The sequence below is a fragment of the Catharus ustulatus genome, chromosome 2, assembly GCF_009819885.2.
Source record: "Catharus ustulatus isolate bCatUst1 chromosome 2, bCatUst1.pri.v2, whole genome shotgun sequence".
Classification (NCBI taxonomy): Eukaryota; Metazoa; Chordata; class Aves; order Passeriformes; family Turdidae; genus Catharus; species Catharus ustulatus.
In genome coordinates this window covers 31,245,912-31,264,287 of record NC_046222.1, presented here as the reverse complement: position 1 = coordinate 31,264,287, position 18,376 = coordinate 31,245,912, and the positions used below count along the sequence as shown (strand labels likewise).

The following is an 18,376-nucleotide window of genomic DNA, read 5'->3' as shown; positions in this document are numbered from 1 at the left end:
TCCTCCTCCTCGCTCGACCAGGGGCCGGCGCTGCGGCGAGAGCAGCAGGGAAGGAGGCGTGCGGCGCCCGCCCCCAGCGCGCTGCCCGGAGCCGGAGGTGCAGCCCGGCGCTATCCCAGGCGCTATCCCAGCTTCATCTCGGCGCTCGCCGCAGCACCGAGCCCGCGAGGCGGCCCTTTCCTGCGCAGAGGTGGCAGCGGCAGGCGGCATGACGGCGGAGGAGATGAAAGCGGACGGGGCTCCCCTGGAAGGGGTGGACATCACTCCCAAGCAGGATGAGGGCGTCCTCAAGGTACGGGCGGTTGTTCCCCCATCCTCACGCTCCGCGCTAGCTCGGAGGGGTCCCCGCGCCGGCGGGGAGCGGGGGCGGAAAGAGCGGGGGAATTCCTCTTGGCCTGCGAGTGCGTGCTCCCCGGCGCTGTGGCCCCAGCGTGCCTGTTGTATGGCCCGCGGGGAAGGGGACGAGCCGGTCCCCGGGCATGCAGGCAGGGCTGGCGCAGCGCGGGCTATTAAACAACAGCGGCGGAGGGCGGGAGCGCGCTCCGGCTGCGCAAGCGCTGCCCGGCCGCCCGCGGGGGCTCCCCGCTCCTCCGGCTCCCACCGCCCCTGCCGCGGCGAGCCGGAGCCTGGGCTGCCCGCCGGGAGAGCTCGGGGTCACGGGGGGGGCTGTGCAGGGAAACGCGCTTCTCCCTCCATTCTGGCTTTCCCCCCGGATTAGAGGAAGATGCGGGCATGGGGGGGGGGGCGGGCTCTCCGTCCGGCGCGTTGTGGTGGTCTGGGTGAATTCCCGCCCCCCCCAGCACGTGTCCGGGGCTGGGAATTAAAGATGGAGCCCGGCAGGGCACGTGTGGTGCTCCGGGGGTGCCCGTGCCCGCCGCGCCGCCCCTCAGGGCGCGGGCTCCGGGCAGCCCCCGGGCCCGAGCAGCCCCCGGGCCCGAGCAGCCCCCGGGCCCGAGCAGCCCCCGGGCCCGAGCAGCCCCCGGGCCCGAGCAGCCCCCGGGCCCGAGCAGCCCCCGGGCCCGAGCAGCCCCCGGGCCCGAGCAGCGCGGTGCTGCGGCCTGGCTGCCCCTCGGTGCCGCCGGGCAGGTCCCTGGCGCGGCCGAGGCAGAGCGGCTGCTCTCCTTTGTACTGGGGAGGCAGACGATAAGGGCAGCAGGATTTATACCGTGGGGGGGAGTTGCGCGAACTTCCTCTGACAGACGTTGCCTATTTCCATAGCTCTAGAAACTTCCTTAGGCTCTGCTATAAACTTCGGCGATTATTTAGAAGCGTTATTCAACCGCTGTAAAATTTCGGAGTTAGGGTGTTCAGAAGGAGAAAAGGGTGCCACAGCAAAGGCAGAATTCTGGGTTTCACCTTTAGAGCCTTCTAAATTCTTCGTTATGGAGGCGCTGTCTCCCGTTCAGGAGGGGTATTAGGGAGCAGACTGAAGATGTTGGCTGCTATATTTCTGCTTTTCCATGTTTCCTGCTAGCATGCTTAGGTGAGAATTTTTGTGTTTTGCACATAGTACATTATCAGGTCAGAGTTCTCCTCTGCATAGCTGCCCAGGTCTCCTGCAGCCCAGATCCCTTGAGCATGGTAGAAGGCAGTGAGGGTTTGCATGATTCATGCAGTACCTACTTCTTGATGATGGAGAAGCAGCAGGTATTTTTTGGGATGGTTTTTTTTTACTTAACTATTTTTTAGAGGAGGGGAGTAAGAAACTAGCAAACGAAGTGAGGTTGTGAAAATCACAAAAATTGAGATATATAATGATAAATAAAATACAGTAGAGGTCATGAAGTCCGGCCTGTGTGGATTTTATCTTTCTTGTAATTGCTGGAGTGCAAAATGCACCTATTGAAATCAAGCGTCTATCTCTGAAGTAGCCTACACCAATTTTGTACTGGTATTGTTGCAGTGATTCCAGGAGCGTTTTTCTTTGCTCCTTAGCTTTATGTCAGAATAATATCCACAGCTTTTTACCTGATATTGCTGAATATGCTTGCACAATTCCTAGAATAAGTAATTAAGTTTGGAAATAAACCATTTGAAATGCCATATGAACTGAAAAAATCCTATTTCTCCATGTGAAAAGGAATTGTAAACCTTACAGAAAGTAGGATTGCCATATTCAGGAATGAAACTTCAGTCTCTTCAAAATGGAACAAATGTAAAAGAATAAACTGTATAAATAATGAAAATGAGATGCTTGTTACTCTAGAATACCTTGCTATGGCACTACAAGAATATGGCATTTGCTAAAGTTTAGTAAATTTCTATTAAGTGCAGTTAGTTTTTCAAAATTGCATCAGACTGGCCGCTTTAAAGTGCTAGTTTGCATCTGCTTTATATAGATATATGCCTAAGCATAATGTAGGTTAGGTTGCTTACCTGATGCATGTGTTTTTCTCATAACTTCTCTGTTTCCTTATCTCTGTGAGAGTAGTTGCTTGAACTTTTGCCTTCCTTGGGGAGACATCAGCAGATTAGTTTTGTAATGCTAATAACTGCTGTGGTGCTGGTTTAGGGTAAGGAGATGGTGTGCTGTGTGAGGTCAGGCATCCCTTTCATGTTGACCATCCTTTCCTTAGAAAATAGCAAGCAGGATTTTTTTCTAGGTTTTGTTTGTGGGGTTTTGGGGGTTTTTTTGGGGTTTTTTTTGTTTGTTTTATGCTTTCAGTGAGGTGCTTTTAGCTTGTTAGTCTGAGAGAAGCTGTCCGTGGTGAGGCTTTGGTTTTGGATAGAGGGTCCTGGCATTTCAGTTGTATAGTCAGTCACAGGGATGGTGGGAGGCCAGGTTGGAGATTGACAGTGGTGGGTTGCAGGAAACTGAAATTTGTGAAGGAAACTCCCAGGTCTCTTCAGTGAAAAACATGATCTAGAAACATGACATTTAAAGGTGGGATGCCTTGTAGCTGCCCTTGAATAGATGTTTATCTTCTGTAACAGAATGTTTTCCAAGTCTCTGTGATGCAAGCAAATCCGGGGGACCTCCACTGGGCCCCTTTTGCCTGGCTAAGCTAATGCAGAACTTTGGCTTGGAGCTAGATGGTGTCAATCTGTATTGGAAAAAATTCAAATCTGAACTTCCGGAATCCCATCATGGGCAAGGCCTCACATCCTTGCCTGTGAGATGTGTCATTATTATTCTTCTCCAATTTTATATAAACTTCAAATGAACACCAGAGAGATTGTCCCTGCTTTCTGAATAGTGTAGATTTATAATACTTGTTTTGCTGGGCAGGTTGGGGAGCCCCCTGAGAAGAAAATCAAATCCTTGTAGCTGTATGTGGGACAAGGGTGCTGGCCATCCATGTCAGAATTGTGGGGAGACAGAATTATTGCAATAAGTAACTTTCAAGTGTTACTCTGTAGGCTGAAAGAACTAACCTGCTTGGGGTGAGACACTGCTAACCTTCGTTAAACTGCCTGGTTTAACTTGACTAATTTCAGAGTACATGTTAGAATAGACTTTGCATGGAAAGAATCACCTCATTCTCTTGTTTAAAGTGCTTTGCCTAGAACACTGAACTCAGGCATGATGATAGAGAGGTGATAAAGCAAATACTTGAACAAAGAAAAAATCCTGCCTAATGCAGAGATCTGTAAGCTGGTGCCAACTGTTGCCTATTAAATTCTTGTCTCACAGAACAGCCATCTTGAGGTTCTGCATTTGCAGCACTGCTAATCTGCAGAAAGAACAGCCAGTCCATTTTCAGGTGACTGAGGGAAACCTGCAGATCCTTTGTCTACTAAAGATGATAACACACGTATCTAGGTATTTGTGATTCATGTCCGGTGGACAGGCAGACTTGATTTCCATGATGTTAACGCTGATTGCTGTTTTTCTCAGGTTGTCAAGAGAGAAGGCAGTGGGACAGAGTCTCCGATGATAGGTGATAAGGTGACCGTCCATTACACAGGGTGGCTTCTTGATGGCACAAAATTTGACTCCAGTCTGGACAGAAGAGACAAATTCTCATTTGACTTGGGGAAAGGTAATGTTTTGTGTTTGGTGTTGATCAATTTTGGTAATAATTGAGATGGGATTTCCTTGTGGGGCTCCTTTGCTTTTCAGAATTGCTACTCAAACTTGTTTTCAGAGTTTATTCTCTTAGAATGGCCCTGTCAGAATGTCTTGGAGATTTTTCTGAATGAGAGACCTGTGTAGCCCCTTGAGAGGCCTGCTGAACAAAGCACTCCAGGGGAGCAAATCTGTCCTGAAATGTAGACATGAAGGATAGTTAAATAGCCAGAATATCCATTTTGTTGGTTGGGGTTTTTCTGGGGGCTGACTTCAGTTCACCAGTGCTTAATAGTGACCAGATACTGTGACAGGGTACACAGAGGCAACTGGCAGCTGTCTCATGATGAAACATACTCTTTTCCACAAAATTCTCGAGTTAACCCAAATATGAATCTTTCAACAGTGCATCTCTTGATTATCAAAATACTTTTTTTTTTTTAAATCTAAGCATCATTGTTCCAGCAAATCTTACTACTCTGTTTTGTATTCTTCCCTTGAACTTCCTTACCTTCTGCTTTTTTTAAAAAAAAAAATATCTAATTTTTTTTAAAAATAGGTAAATTAATTGTACTGCAATTTGAGATTATATTAAGTGCACATATTAATACAAGACTAATAGAAAGTCTGCTTGATGAGTCAAACGGAGCAGCAATGAGGAGAGCGTGAGTAAGACAGGGGATTTTGTTACAACTTCTCTTCCCTTTGGAAGGAATGCTACTACTTTCTTCCTCCTTTTTGTTACAAATGTGTAACTTTTAGTTACCACTGGTGCTGCTCTTTGCCAGATGATAAAGTACAAAAAGAAAAGGCTGTTGGTTTGGATTATTTTCAAAACAGGAGCAGACAATCTCTCACCCTAAGGCCTTCCTTTTGGAAGACTTTATTGTTACTTCCTCACACTTGGGACTGTGCCAAACACTTCAGCTGGTGTCTGTGTTCTGTTAGTCTATGAAAAGAGCTGTTACACCTAGAAGGAAGAAATGTTTGGGCCAAATTTGGGTCCCTGGGAAACTTCCGAATTTGATTAGGCTTGAAACTTGATGAAGTGGCACTCAATGGTGTCTTTGCAAGGAAAACTGATGTACGTAAATGAGAGTGAGCACAAGTTCTTCTGTATTTCTGCTGCTTAGCTTTTGTGTACTAAAAGTGATAATGCTCGGCTTTACCTGATCATGCTTTTTATGTGTGATTGGCATTTGACTTGTACAGGTGAGGTGATCAAAGCGTGGGACATTGCTGTGGCCACTATGAAGATTGGTGAAATCTGTCGGATTACGTGTAAACCAGAATATGCCTATGGCTCAGCTGGCAGCCCCCCAAAGATACCTCCCAATGCTACACTGATTTTTGAGGTGAGAAATGGTCACTAAAACTGTATGCTTGAAAAAATGTGTGATGCAATATCCTTTCAAAACAGGATTGTTACGTTTTCTAAGAAAAATAATATGGTCAGTTTTGGGTAGTGTGGACAGAATTTTAGTCTGCCTGTTGCTGCTCTGTAATGGCTCTTTAATGTGTTCCCTTTGAGTTTTTAAAAACACTTGAATGATCTTCAGTTGTAATTTTGCAGTTGTAAAGTGCAGGCTGCGAGAAAAGTGCAGATTATTCAGATAGACTGAAGTAGTTAAGAAAATTAAATCTTAAATCCACTTCATAATACTCAGAGTAATGATCTGTTAAATGTTGTGAGGTTTTCAACAACAGGAAGAGCAATTAATGCCCTCAATAATACTTTTTTATACTTATTTGTGTTTTCTTTACACATTAACATTATCTCTTATGAGCTGTTTCAGGGGGAAAAGTGGTAATCGGCCCATGTGAACTGCTGGAATACAATATTTGAACAGCCCTGCAATTACGAACTTTTTTGTAGAGCTGAGCATAGAGTCAGTCTTAAAGCACCATAAAACCAGTTTGGATTCAGGTTGCTGGTTCATTACCAAAGTCTCTCTCTGCTTCCAGGCTAACTGATCAACCTTGCCACCATAAGTGAAGTCCTGTGCACTCAGTCCCTGTGACAGACTCAGCAGTCTTGAGTTTGGCAGCTGGGTAACCCAGTCTGACAACTCACATGGCCAGCTGCTCTCCTGGAGATGAGCTGCATGTCTTCGTGAGCATGGAGCCAGTTATCCTTGATGTCTCTCAGCCTCACCAGGAGAGGAGAGATTTTATTTCCTACTGATCTTAAAAGTCATTTCCCCCCACATCTTCCCCCTCCTTCCCAAAAGGGGGTGGAAATAGCAGCTGTCTCCTGTGTGTTATTTCAGAAGTGAGAATGGTTGCTCAGAACGCTGAGATTTGTGTTTGATTTTTCCATGTAGGATGACATTAAAGCTGTTTCTGGAGCATACCCTGACAGTCTCAACAGGGTTTGGAGAGGATGTATTTTTCTTGCTGTGGAAACAATTCAATTTGCCAACAATTGCTTCAAAATAAATTCCACCTGAGAGAAGGCAGACTGTCTTTTTAGGTGTGATTTTTATAGTTTCTTTGCTCTAAGGCACTTAATCAATGGAATGGAATCAAATACTACAATTGGGGGCATAAGGAAAGTTTTAAAACTGATGATTGCTTTGAGATTGAATGTTATATCTGAGAAAGGTGAAAATAGCTCATGGAGTAAAGACTGAAAGTCTGTTTAGATTCTATTGGAAACAATAAGCATCTGCTAAGGATAAATTATACATAGAATCATTTAGGTTGGAAAAAACCTTCAAGGCCATCGAGACCAATCATAAATCCAATACAGTTAAGTCCATCACTAAAGCATTAACCTGAGTGCCACATCTACCTACACCTAAATACCTTCCAGGAGGGTGACTCAGCCACTTCCCTGGACAGCCTGTTCCAATGCTAATATCTGTTCTAAACCTCCCCTGGTGCACCTTGAGGCCATTTCTTCTTGTTCTTTGACTTGGAAGAAGGGACTGACCCTATCTGGCAACAGCCTCCTTTCAGGGAGCTGTAGAAAGTGAGAATGTTCTCCCCCCAAGACCCTCTTTCCCTCCAGGCTGAAAACCCCCAGCTTGATGTCCTGGGACTCGTGCTCCAGAACCTTCCCCAGCTCTGTTGCCGTTCTCTGGATGTGCTCCACCCCTCAGTGTCCTTTCTGAACTGAAAGGCCCAAAACTGAACACAGGATTTGGGCACTCACCAGTGGCCAATACAGGAGAACAATCCCTACCCTGGTCCTGCTGGCTGTACCATTGCTGATATAGGCCCGGTGCCATTGGCCTTCACATAATTGTATATTGAATTTGCTTTGCATTTGGATAGTGTATTTGCATTTCTTTTTTTTTTTTTTTTCCCATGGACTTCTGAGTAATAGGATTAAAAACATATTCTGTGTGGAAGGATTAAAAAAATACGGCTAGCAGGTAGTGTCCACTAAGGGATGGCAGCTTACTCACTTTGAGTATGTCAAAATTAATACCATTATTTCTGAAAAATAGTATCACTTAGAGCCGTTCATAAACAGCATTTTATTACATAGAAATCTGAAGTTACTCATGGCGTAGTTGTATTGGATCAAACTATACATGTTAGAGCGTTGTTTGCTTCTCTGCAAGTGATACCAGATGTAATCAGGGCTGAGCTGATGACTGAAATAAAGCTAAAAGCTCAAGGCTTTCTACTTCAGCAGCAGAGTGGGGCATTCTTAAGGGCTTAGCACTACTACAGAGGATGCATGTGGACGGCAGCAAGCAGAGAAGCTTTCATTGTCCTTTAACAAGAGGTAATACCTAACACTGGGATAAATAAAAGCATGAACCACAAGATGGGATTTGTTCCATCAGACTGCTACTGGGTCTGTCCAATGTGGACACCCAGGTTATTCACTTCCTGCCAGACTTTCTTGATGCTGCCAGTCTGGCCCCTCCGTTTTATGGGTCTGCTTTTAGATAAAAGTAGTGTTTCATTCATGAGTCTTGATATCCCCTAATGCCTCCCTGAGCAGTTATGCTGAAGGGAAGAGGGGAGAAAGAAAAGCACCAAAGCTGCCTATGATGGTTTTGTGCTTCCCTAATGAAATAGCCTGGGGCTCACTGGCTGCAAGAAGTAAGCAATGCTGGGTGTGTCCTGATTGGGGTTGTGGGTTGGAACTTAGATCCAGAAAATTTTCCCAAGTTTTATTAGGTTAAAGTAGTTTCTGGCTAGTATGACTCTCAAGCAGCTAAAGTCTCTAAGTTTTTGCTTTTTTAGTTTTACCTATGTTTACTTTTTATTACTTAACACAATATCAGCAGGGTTCTTTAGCAAGTGCTTGTCTCCATACCAAAGTTTTGTACAAGTTGCTGTATGAAAGATCCTTTAAAACTTAGATTAAGAGATTTTGTACCTGTGTCATCACACCAGCATTTCTTTATGATGTGAAATAACGCATATCCTATGACTTGGAAGTTTGTGTGGCTTTTTGTTTGGTTTTTTTTATCTGGTGGTGGTTTTGTTTTTCCTTCCTCATGATTGCTTTTGCTGAGCAAAATAGATTATTGCATAGAATAGTATTGTTCAGGCTGGGGGGAAAAAAAAAAGGCAGGTACCTATATGGTCATCAGTAGGATGTTCACGAATGACTTTTTTCAGGCTGAATGAAGAGAAAGACCAGAATATTATTTTTAACTAGGCATCAATTAAAATAAAAAGTGAAAGTACTGGTGGATACTCAGTTCCTTTTGCATTCCAGTTATTGCAAGTCCAGTGTCAGGAACCTCCACAGCCTTAGCTCTGAACCTTTTTTTTAAATGAGATAGTCTAAACAATGCTGATTATAATGGCTTGCTTTTTTGTGCTTAGGAATAGTTTTCACTATTGTTTTACTCAAACATAGGATATGGCTTTATTTTCTTCATATCAGTAATGACAAATATCTTTTGTAACTAGACTGTTTTTCTATATCATTGTGATACTCTCAGTTGAAATTATGATTTACATTTATTTGGGAGGGCATGTAAAGATTCAGACATTTAGTCTGGATACTTCTCTCCTACTAGAGCACTTGCTCTTAAAAATCCTAAACAATTTGTTGCAGCAGTGACTTTCAAGTTTCAAAGATCTCTGGACAACAAGTCCTGTGAGTTACTAAATTGGTCTAATGAGAATAAATGCAAGGCTTTTCTTCCCTCCACAGATAGAACTTTTTGAGTTCAAAGGGGAGGACCTCACTGATGAAGAAGATGGTGGCATCATCCGAAGAATCCGTAAAAAAGGGGAGGGCTACTCCAGGCCCAATGAGGATGCACTTGTAGAGAGTAAGTGAATGGATTTGCCATGTGGGATGGCAAAACATTTTCACAATCTGCAACTGCATGTCCTGAGGGAGAGGAATAAGTGGCTTCTCTTTTCTGTACCAAGTAACTTACAGTAATTTTACGATTATAAGCCGCACCATTTTCACTAAAATTTTGGTCTGACCCCGAAGTGCGGCTTATAATCAGGTGCGGCTTATATACGGACAAAGAACGAAAAGTTACTGGTTTAGTTTGGAGGACAGGTGTCTGCTGAGAAAGGCAGGAGCTTCTCTTTGAAATAGAGAATGTAAACCCCCTCCCTCCAAATTATTAGAATTCTGAAATCAAGGGGCTTTCAGGCAAAGATATGGGAATTAGGAATAACCGTTCTTTTCTAGGGAAATTAAAATAGAAATACAGTACTACAAAGAAACAAACTCCAAACCTGACAAAGTCAGAGTACAACCTGACACCCTGTCAGGCAGGGTGTTGGCAGCAGTCCCCTTGCAGTGACAGATGTGATTCAGTTGAAGCAGTGGTCCTGGAGAAGGCGGAGTTTCCCTCTGAAGGTCCAGTGGTGATGTGGAGAAATCCAGTTTTCCTCTGGAGTCCAGTGGAGAAAGGGTCTCCTTTAGTGTCCCAAAATCTCTGTTTTTATCTTGGTAAGAAATGTTGGGCTCTTCCCCTTGGCTGGAGCAACTTCCAATGGGATGCAGTAATTTTATCAGTCACACAGTGGGACTCAATGGCCATTAGCAGAAAATGACTCACTGAAGGAAGGATGGGTTGTGAAAAGATAAAGAACAATACCCTACCTGGTTTCAATGGATGGCCCATTAGCAGAATTTCTCCCATTGAGATAAGGATCACTGCCCCCACCCTCAACAGATAGTGATAGAATAGATACCTTTTATCACACTCTGTATTGTAACGTGCGGCTTATAATCAGGTGCGGCTTATGTATGGACAAAGAATGAAAAGTTGCCGACACCTGGAAGTGCGGCTTATACTCAGTGCGGCTTGTAATCGTGAAATTACTGTAACAACCTAGAGTAAGCTTTCCTTCTTCTGTTTCTAGCAAGGTTTACATTTTCCAGCAGCAACTGTGTTTTCTGGTGATACTGAATCTGTTGAAGTGCTCATCTAATCACAAAAGGTGATTCAATCTCATAAAGTATTTCCGTGTGCTGAGGAACAAGAGGGGAAGTCATTAAGGCACTTGTCAGAGTGGAAAAAACATACACTTAAATAAAAAAAAAGGGGTTGTTAAATTGAACAGCAGAAATTCGGTTTGCTGCTAGTAGCTGCCATGCCATAGGTAGCTGCTAAAAGAGAAAAGACTGTTTAGAATGAGGCTTTGGCACTTGGTCTGTGCTGCTTGCCTGTATAGAACTCCCTGTGCATTACCTGCTCACTGCCATACACAGACACCTTCTGATTTCTCTCTCTTGTTCTGGTTTCTGTTACCAGTCCAGTTTGAAGGCCGACACAGAGATCGTGTTTTTGACAAGCGGGAATTGCGGTTTGAGATTGGAGAAGGTGAAAACTTCGACATTCCTCATGGTCTGGAGAAAGCAATTCAAAAAATGGAAAAATCAGAGGAATCTGTGTTCTATCTCAAACCCAGGTATGCTGTTTCTGTCTTTGGTAATGAAAGGGCTTATACTGATCATCTGGCAAGAAAGAAATGTTTTATTATAGTGCCATTCAGCTTTTTTTCAGTGCTTTGGCAAAAACTTGGATCGGCCCCAAAAAGTGATGTACGAGACGTATCAAGCTAAGACTGCTTTGCCACTTCATAGTGAAGCAGTAGTAGTCCAGAAAAAAATTTACATAAGTCTCTGTAGTGTTGACCTCTGAATATTTAAAAAAAATTCTGTTGCTCTCTAACTTAGATTTTTGTGATCTCTGTTCATGACTGCTTACTGTAAAACAGTGCACATGTAGACTTGAATATAGGCAGAATTTTCTCTTCACAGTTAGAAGACATCTGAAACAAGTGGAGTTGCACCTATTGTTTTCATCAGACTTTAATTTATTTCAACTTTTATTGATTTTTTTTTAACTGTAACTGAGCCTGATGGGAGCAGAAAAGGAAAGCAATCTGATTTAGAGGGTTTTCCTGATAATATGCAGCTTCCTGCTGGAGTTGTATTGCAGTACCTTTCTGTAAGCATTTCCTGTTCATCACCTGGTTAGCAGTGTGTTAAGTGTACAACTGCTCACTTAATCTTGGTATTTATTGTCTTTGCTTTTCTAAGAATAGAACTAAAAAGGTGCTCTGAAGGCAACACTCAGTTTCAGACCATGAATATTAAATATTACAGGTGTAATTTGAAAGTCGGTTGTTTTGGTTTGGCTTATTTTTTTGGTGAGGGGATTACTTTTTTTTCCCTAAAGTAAACTAAAAAACTAATAAAATTATAGGAACTGCTAAAAGATTAATGAAGTCAACACTAGGTTTCTCCTACTTTCTTCTACCTTGTACTTGCTAATTTTAGAATTGTACCTAGAATTCTTCAAGCCCTTGTCTTGTAATAATAGTTTATGCACATCCCAAATTTGCATGGGTTTTTTTCTGCATCTTCCTATGCAGCAAATATAACTGGATGGATAGTTTTGAACTCTTATTTATAATTTTTGTTTCTCCCTTCCCACCCTGTTTTACAGCTATGGTTTTGGAAGTGCTGGGAATGAGAAATTTAAGATCCCTCCCGATGCAGAGCTGCAGTATGAAGTGAAACTCAAAAGCTTTGAAAAGGTGAGAACAAGAGATGAAATCCCAAAGAGGTCTGGGGGTGGGGGGAAAAGTGGGAGTGCAGCTTTAACAGTGACAATGAAATCCTTGAATGGTGATGTGAAACAGGGAGGCCACTGTTGCTAGAGAGGATGGTGACATGCTGGGAGCTCTTGGCTGAAATGATCCTTATTCTTCCTGTATCCCTGTCTGTTGCCATATCTCATGCTCTAGGCTGGTTTCCATTAGCAGTGCAAAGCCCTGCTTTGCCAGACTTATCTCAACCCTACTGTTAGTGGGAAACAACATAGCTACTTGATTCCCCTAGAAGTTGTATTGAAGTTGACTGGAATTGTTCCTCTTTGGGTAGGCTAAGGAGTCCTGGGAAATGAACACAGATGAGAAGTTGGAACAGAGCTGCATTGTGAAGGAGAGAGGCACTCAGTACTTCAAGGTAAGTTACAGTCCCCAAGTAGTAATAGCATTTTTTTAGTCCCTGTCATGAGTTGATAATGATGTGTACAGCTTTTGTCATTTCTGAATGATGTTCATGGTATTCTGTGAGGGGAATGTATCAAAAAAAAAAGAAAAAGTTCAGTTGGATTATCCAAAGAACTAACTCTGCAGGGAGCTCTCTGTTAGAGCTGTTTGCTCTATCTGCAGATAACACTGCGAGGTGTACAGTATTTCAGTTCCTGCTGTGGGACAGTGCTATGAATGAACAACATTCATTTGGGTAGAGATGTGTGGAAAAGTTGTTTAAGGCAATTTGACCAACTAAAGGAAGAGTTTCCTATCATCTTTGTGTTGCATTTTGAGAATGCTCCATCTTCCCTTATTTTTGCGTTAAAAGTTGAATATAAAGGTAGGTGTTCGGTTAAGTATCAATGCTGGCATATACCCCTAGCTCTAGTGGGAAACCAGTTAAGTATTCCTAAAGATTTTCTGATCCTGGGCAGGAATGCCTCTGAGAAGTAGTGTATTTTTGATGAAGAAGTTACTTTTTGATGAAATGGGGTTTTTAGACCTATTGCTCAAGGCAGGCACAAGAGATGAGAGGGAGGTAAAAGTTACTGGGATGAGCTGTGTGATAATTGAACTGCCTTGTTTACAGGAGGGGAAATACAAGCGGGCAGCATTACAGTATAAGAAGATTGTGTCATGGCTGGAGCACGAGTCAGGACTCTCTGAGGAGGAGGAATCAAAAGCCAAAAGCCTGAGGCTTGCTGCCCACCTTAACTTAGCTATGTGCCATCTCAAGCTAAAGGAATACTCCCAGGCTTTGGAGAACTGCAACAAGGTAGTAGGAGTTTGTTTATTCTTAAACTGCACATGTAGTCTGACAGTTTATCTCTTGCTTTAAACATTTTAGGGACAACAGGCCACATGGTGTTTGGTCTTTCTTACCAGCTGGCATTTGGGTAGTACAGAATTTTTAGTACACTAAAAATATCCAACAGATTATTTTCATAATTAGTACCTTTTGAACATCTTTTACTAGCTTGCTGCTACATTGAGAATATTCAAGTATATAGAAATAAACACTTGAGGTTATGTTGGCAGAGGTCTTTCAAAGAGGAGGATTAGTCCCTGACTAAATCTTAGACTTGCTGGTTCTCTTGTCAAACAGCCTACTATATTCATTCCTCTTTGTACTTACTTTTACTGTACTCTATTCACTTTATTTGTAAGTCCTGACAAGACTCCTAAGTCTGCATCTAAAGGAACAGTTCCTAACGATTGCTGGTGTTTGTGATTTGGTTTTGGTTTTTTTTGAATGCAGGCACTTGAATTGGATAGCAACAATGAAAAAGGCCTCTTCCGGCGTGGAGAAGCTCACTTGGCTGTCAATGACTTTGAGCTGGCCCGAGCAGATTTCCAGAAAGTGATACAACTTTATCCAAGTAACAAAGCTGCCAAAGTGCAACTGGTGACTTGTCAGCAAAAAATACGGGAGCAGCATGAGAAGGAGAAAAAGATGTATGCCAACATGTTCCAAAGGCTCGCAGACAAAGACTTAAAGGTAAGTAACATTACTCCGAAGATTACAGGAGGTGGTGTCATGTGTTAGACAAGGAACGGTGGTTTAGGTACTCAGCTTGCTTCTTATTATGGATAATTATAACAGAACACTCAAGTAGTCTCCTTTGGGGATCAGGGATGGAGCTCAAAATGCCAACAGTCAAAATTATTAAGCCATCTTGTTTGAACAGGAAAACAAGCAGTACCAACCATTGCACAGAAAGCTTTTACCAATTTTGAGTGCATTTGCAACAGACCACTGTTAATCAGAAAGCAGTTCAAGTGGTGAGATGCAAACATGACAATGATCTAGAACTGAAAAAAGCACCTATTCCTCTAGAATCTGTTGCAAAGAGCAGGCTGTTCTGGTGCCTGGAGCGCCCATCTAGTGAGAACTCGTCTGTCATACAGAGGGTGCTGAGCACCATCTTGCTTTTCACAGAGACATTAGGATGTGGTTGATGGTTTCCATTACAAATGTCACAGATAGATTATGAAGTGTCAGGAGATTCATTATTCTGCTGTATGGATGGTTTTCCTAATAAGCTTTCACTAGAATTTTAGTGAAAACTAGTTCAGTCAATAATGGCTGTATGTGAATACAAGATTGTATCAAGCTAGCAAGAAATATTCCAGGTTACTGGTGAGACTCACGTAGCCAAAGAAAATATTCTGCTTCTTTTCCTTAAATCTGCTCTAAAAGGACAAGACAGACCTGTAACTTCTCTGATAAATCTAGAATTTATATCAGACTCAAATTTCCTTAGTAACACTGGGGAGTACAGAAGCTTTTATCTTGTGAGGTTATTTTCACCTTTCCAGAATATGCATGGAGAATATAAAAAATTGTTGGATATTGGTACAGTAATTTCCTTTGGTTAACTGTGTCATTGAGTCTTTCCAGAGGCATTATGTCCTCAGATGAGTGTATCTTGACAGTTCAGCCATTTCAGACTGTCAGCTGACAATTTCCTACATGAAGTGCTTTACTCTGTCTCTTCTATTTTTGGCTAAAGCAGCCTGATGTCAACAGTCCATGCATATTGGAGCTTAAAAGAAAGTATTCTGTCCTTCTAGACATAGTGATGTAAAGGCAAAGTGTACCTTAATTCTGGTAGACTTTAATAAAAAATCTCAGAAAGATAAAGGTACAGCAACCAAACTACAATTATTCCACTTCACTGGGACATCTTCACTTTTGAAGTGGCAGGATTTAATTGCCAGCTGTCAGGCTCTGTTGTGAAGGTTCTTTTTGGCTAGGACAGCTGCTGGGAATCTGGCTTCCTCCACTAGGTGTGGGACACAGCAAGATCTGTTGAGATAGGAAGAATGGATTACTGAAACAAGCTATACTCACTAAAAGTGCAAAAGCCTTTGAGCCTTCTTCAGCTCCTAAGACAGATAATTGTTAGAGTAATATTCTTTGCAAAGGGCAGATTTGTAGTCTTTGCACTGCAGACTGGGATATTGAACGAACATGCCACTTAGTCCAAATTTCCCTATCTGCTTGGGATAGAATCAGTTTAAAGTTGTAGAATCCTTTCGGTTGGACTCCAACCAAATGTAAATGAAAGGTCACTGGACACAGGATTTGAGGTGTGGCCTCACCATTGCCAAGTACAGTCCTGGTCCTGCTGTACATTACTGCTGATACAGGCCTGGATGCCACTGGTCTGGTGAATTCTTCCCAACAAGTTAGATGATCTTGGGAATGTGCAATGTGCTGGGCTTTTTTTCTCTGAGCCATCTGACCTGCCTTAAACGGATATGGTTTTATATGAAATGGGATTGATGGAACTATAAACTGTAAAGGATGCTTACTCCCTGGGCCAGTCTTGAGGTAGTTTTCTTGCAAGAAAAGCTTGTTTTCCTGTTACTGTATTTATACTCCTGCTTTAGCTCCAACAGTGTCTATTAGTAGTGGTGTAGTAGAAGTTCAAAGTTCTGGAGAAGAGAATTTGTTTACTAAAGGTCTTCCAATTGCTAAGAAGATATCTTGGACTGCAGTTCTGATATTCCTGACATAGTCTGTTAAATTCAACAGCCACTCTTGCATCAGTAGTTAATTCCATTAGTTTGAAAAGTTCACATATGCAAAGTGTGAATTTTTGAAGGTCAGAATCTTGATCACCTTATCTTAAGCCCAGGATTGTTAGCCAACAGATTTTCTGTGGAGAGAAGAATTAGCTCTTGTGTGCTTTATGGAATGCTTCTAAGGATGAAAAATTGATCTTTGATGCATGAATGTTATTTTAAATGTGGTTTTGTGTTGCGGCCAAATTGGTGTAAGATTTTAAGGATTCTACCCCTTTCCCTCCCTATTCTCCTCTCCCAGCATTGCATGCTTAAGACTTTGCTTGGTTTTGTCTGGTTCTCATCTAAGATCATCAGGAAACAAATGGCTCAAGATGTGGGGCTGATGGGTGGAATAGCAATTTCATTGCACTAGATTTTGAGATGAGCAGGCCAAGACATTTTTACCTCCCCTTACTATGCTAGTTTGGACTAGTTGTCCAAGGAAGATACTTCTTCTTATGCTAAGTGCAAGTGTGCCTTGTACAAGTTGGGTTGGGGTAGACCATGGGAATGACTGGAAATTAGTGACATTGATATTGAAGCAGGGCAAAAGCAGTTCCTGCAGAAGCTTCGTAAATGCATTTCAGTTAAAAGACTTCTAAGAAATTGTTGTGTGGCAAGTGGGAGCATGCCACATTAAGAATCTTAACCACCTAATACCAGTATTATATTTCGGCCTCCTTTACACTGCTTCTGGTTTCTTAGATGCATGAAAATTTTTGGCTTCTCTTGGCTGAAGATCCTAATATCTTAATTCAGTCTGGCAGTGTGGATAAGCTTTCCAAATAATAAGACTCAAACAATGCTTGTACTAGCAATGTTGTACAACATATTAATATATTTTCTTTGTCTCTCTATTTAGTCGTCTGCCACTCTTCAGACAAGCCACACTGAAGATGCAGAAATGAAAGATGCGCAGAATGGAGTTGAAGATAAATCAGAAGTTGAAGCAGAAGCATAAAAATTCCCCTATTCCATTAGTTTTGTAAATGAAAGAATTTCCAGTGAATTAGACCTTTATTTTTCTACCTGGTTGGATTGTGGCTTCAAGGGAGCAGAGGCTGAAGCCACCATGCCACAGTCAGTTACAGCTTTATGTGGCTGTTCAAGCAGCTGAGTGGCAGCATAAATCTGGTTTAATCCTAGTGACTTTATTTATTCATTCAGCCTCTGTTACTGTTTGGGTTCTGTCTGGATTTACTCCGCTTGGTTTATTTGCATTTTCATAGAATCATAGAATGGCTTGAGTTGGAAGGGACCTCAGAGATCTAGTTCCAACCCCCCTGCTATGGACAGGGACACCCTTCACTTGACCAGGTTGCTCAAAGCTCCATCCAGCCTGGACTTGGACAATTCCAGGGATGGAGCATCTACAGCTTCTTCTGGGCAACCTGTTCTAGTGACTCACCACCCTCAGAGTAAAGAATTTCATCCTAATACCTACAGTAATTTCACAATTATAAGCCGCACCATTTTGACTAAAATTTTGCTCCCAAACCGGAAGTGCAGCCTACATTCAGGAGCGGCTTATATATGAACAAATTTTGGAAATTTCCCAACCTGGAAGTCCAAGCCAGCGGCAGCCCCGAGCTGGAGCCTGCCTGGCCCCACTCCCTGGCGGCCGCTCCTAGCAGGGCCAAGCCAGTAAACCCCGTGATCCCACGATTCTGTTACTAATTGGCAACTTCGTGAAAGTTGCACGCGGGTCCTCACTGCAAACGAAAGTGCGGCTAATAATCTGGTGTGGCGTATTTATGGACAAAAAACAAAATGTTGCTGACACCCGGACTTGCGGCTTATAATCAAGTGCGGCTTGTGATCATGAAATTACCATAATCTTAACCTGCCCTCTTTCAGTTTGAAGCCATACCCCCTTTGCTGTCACTACTTACCCTTGTAAATAGTTTCCATGTTTCTTGTAGGCTCCCTTTAAGGTACTGGAACACCACAGTCACCCCAAAGCCTTCTTTTTTCCACGCTGAACAATCCCAGTTCTCTCAGCCTTGTCTCATAAGGAGAGGTGCTTCAACCCTCTAATCATCTTGGTGGGCCTCCTCTGGACTTGGTCCAAAAAGTTGATGTTCTTCCTGTGCTGGGGACCCCAAAGGTGGATGCAGATGGGGTCTCACCAGAGTAGAGGGTCAAAATCCCCTCCCTCCTTCCCCTGCTGCCCACACTGCTTTGGATGCAGCCCAGTTTGCAATTGGCCTTCTGGGCTGTGAGCACACATTGCCAGCTCATGTCCAGCCTCTCATCCAGAAGCACTCCCAAATCCTTCTTGGCAGGGCTGCTCTGGATCTG

At 42.9% G+C, this 18,376-nt stretch overlaps 1 protein-coding gene across 1 annotated transcript; it reads left to right on the top strand.

Annotated features, from left to right (window-relative positions):
- The first annotated feature begins 31 nt into the window (after positions 1 to 31).
- Positions 32 to 17,084, top strand: FKBP4 (FKBP prolyl isomerase 4). The gene is made up of 10 exons (XM_033051554.1): positions 32 to 292; positions 3,839 to 3,983; positions 5,222 to 5,364; positions 9,141 to 9,261; positions 10,711 to 10,867; positions 11,911 to 12,001; positions 12,348 to 12,431; positions 13,092 to 13,277; positions 13,761 to 14,000; positions 16,938 to 17,084. Exons 1-10 carry the CDS (start codon positions 209 to 211, stop codon positions 17,034 to 17,036), a joined length of 1,350 nt encoding a protein of 449 aa, XP_032907445.1. The 5' UTR covers positions 32 to 208; the 3' UTR covers positions 17,037 to 17,084.
- The last annotated feature ends 1,292 nt before the right edge of the window (positions 17,085 to 18,376 follow it).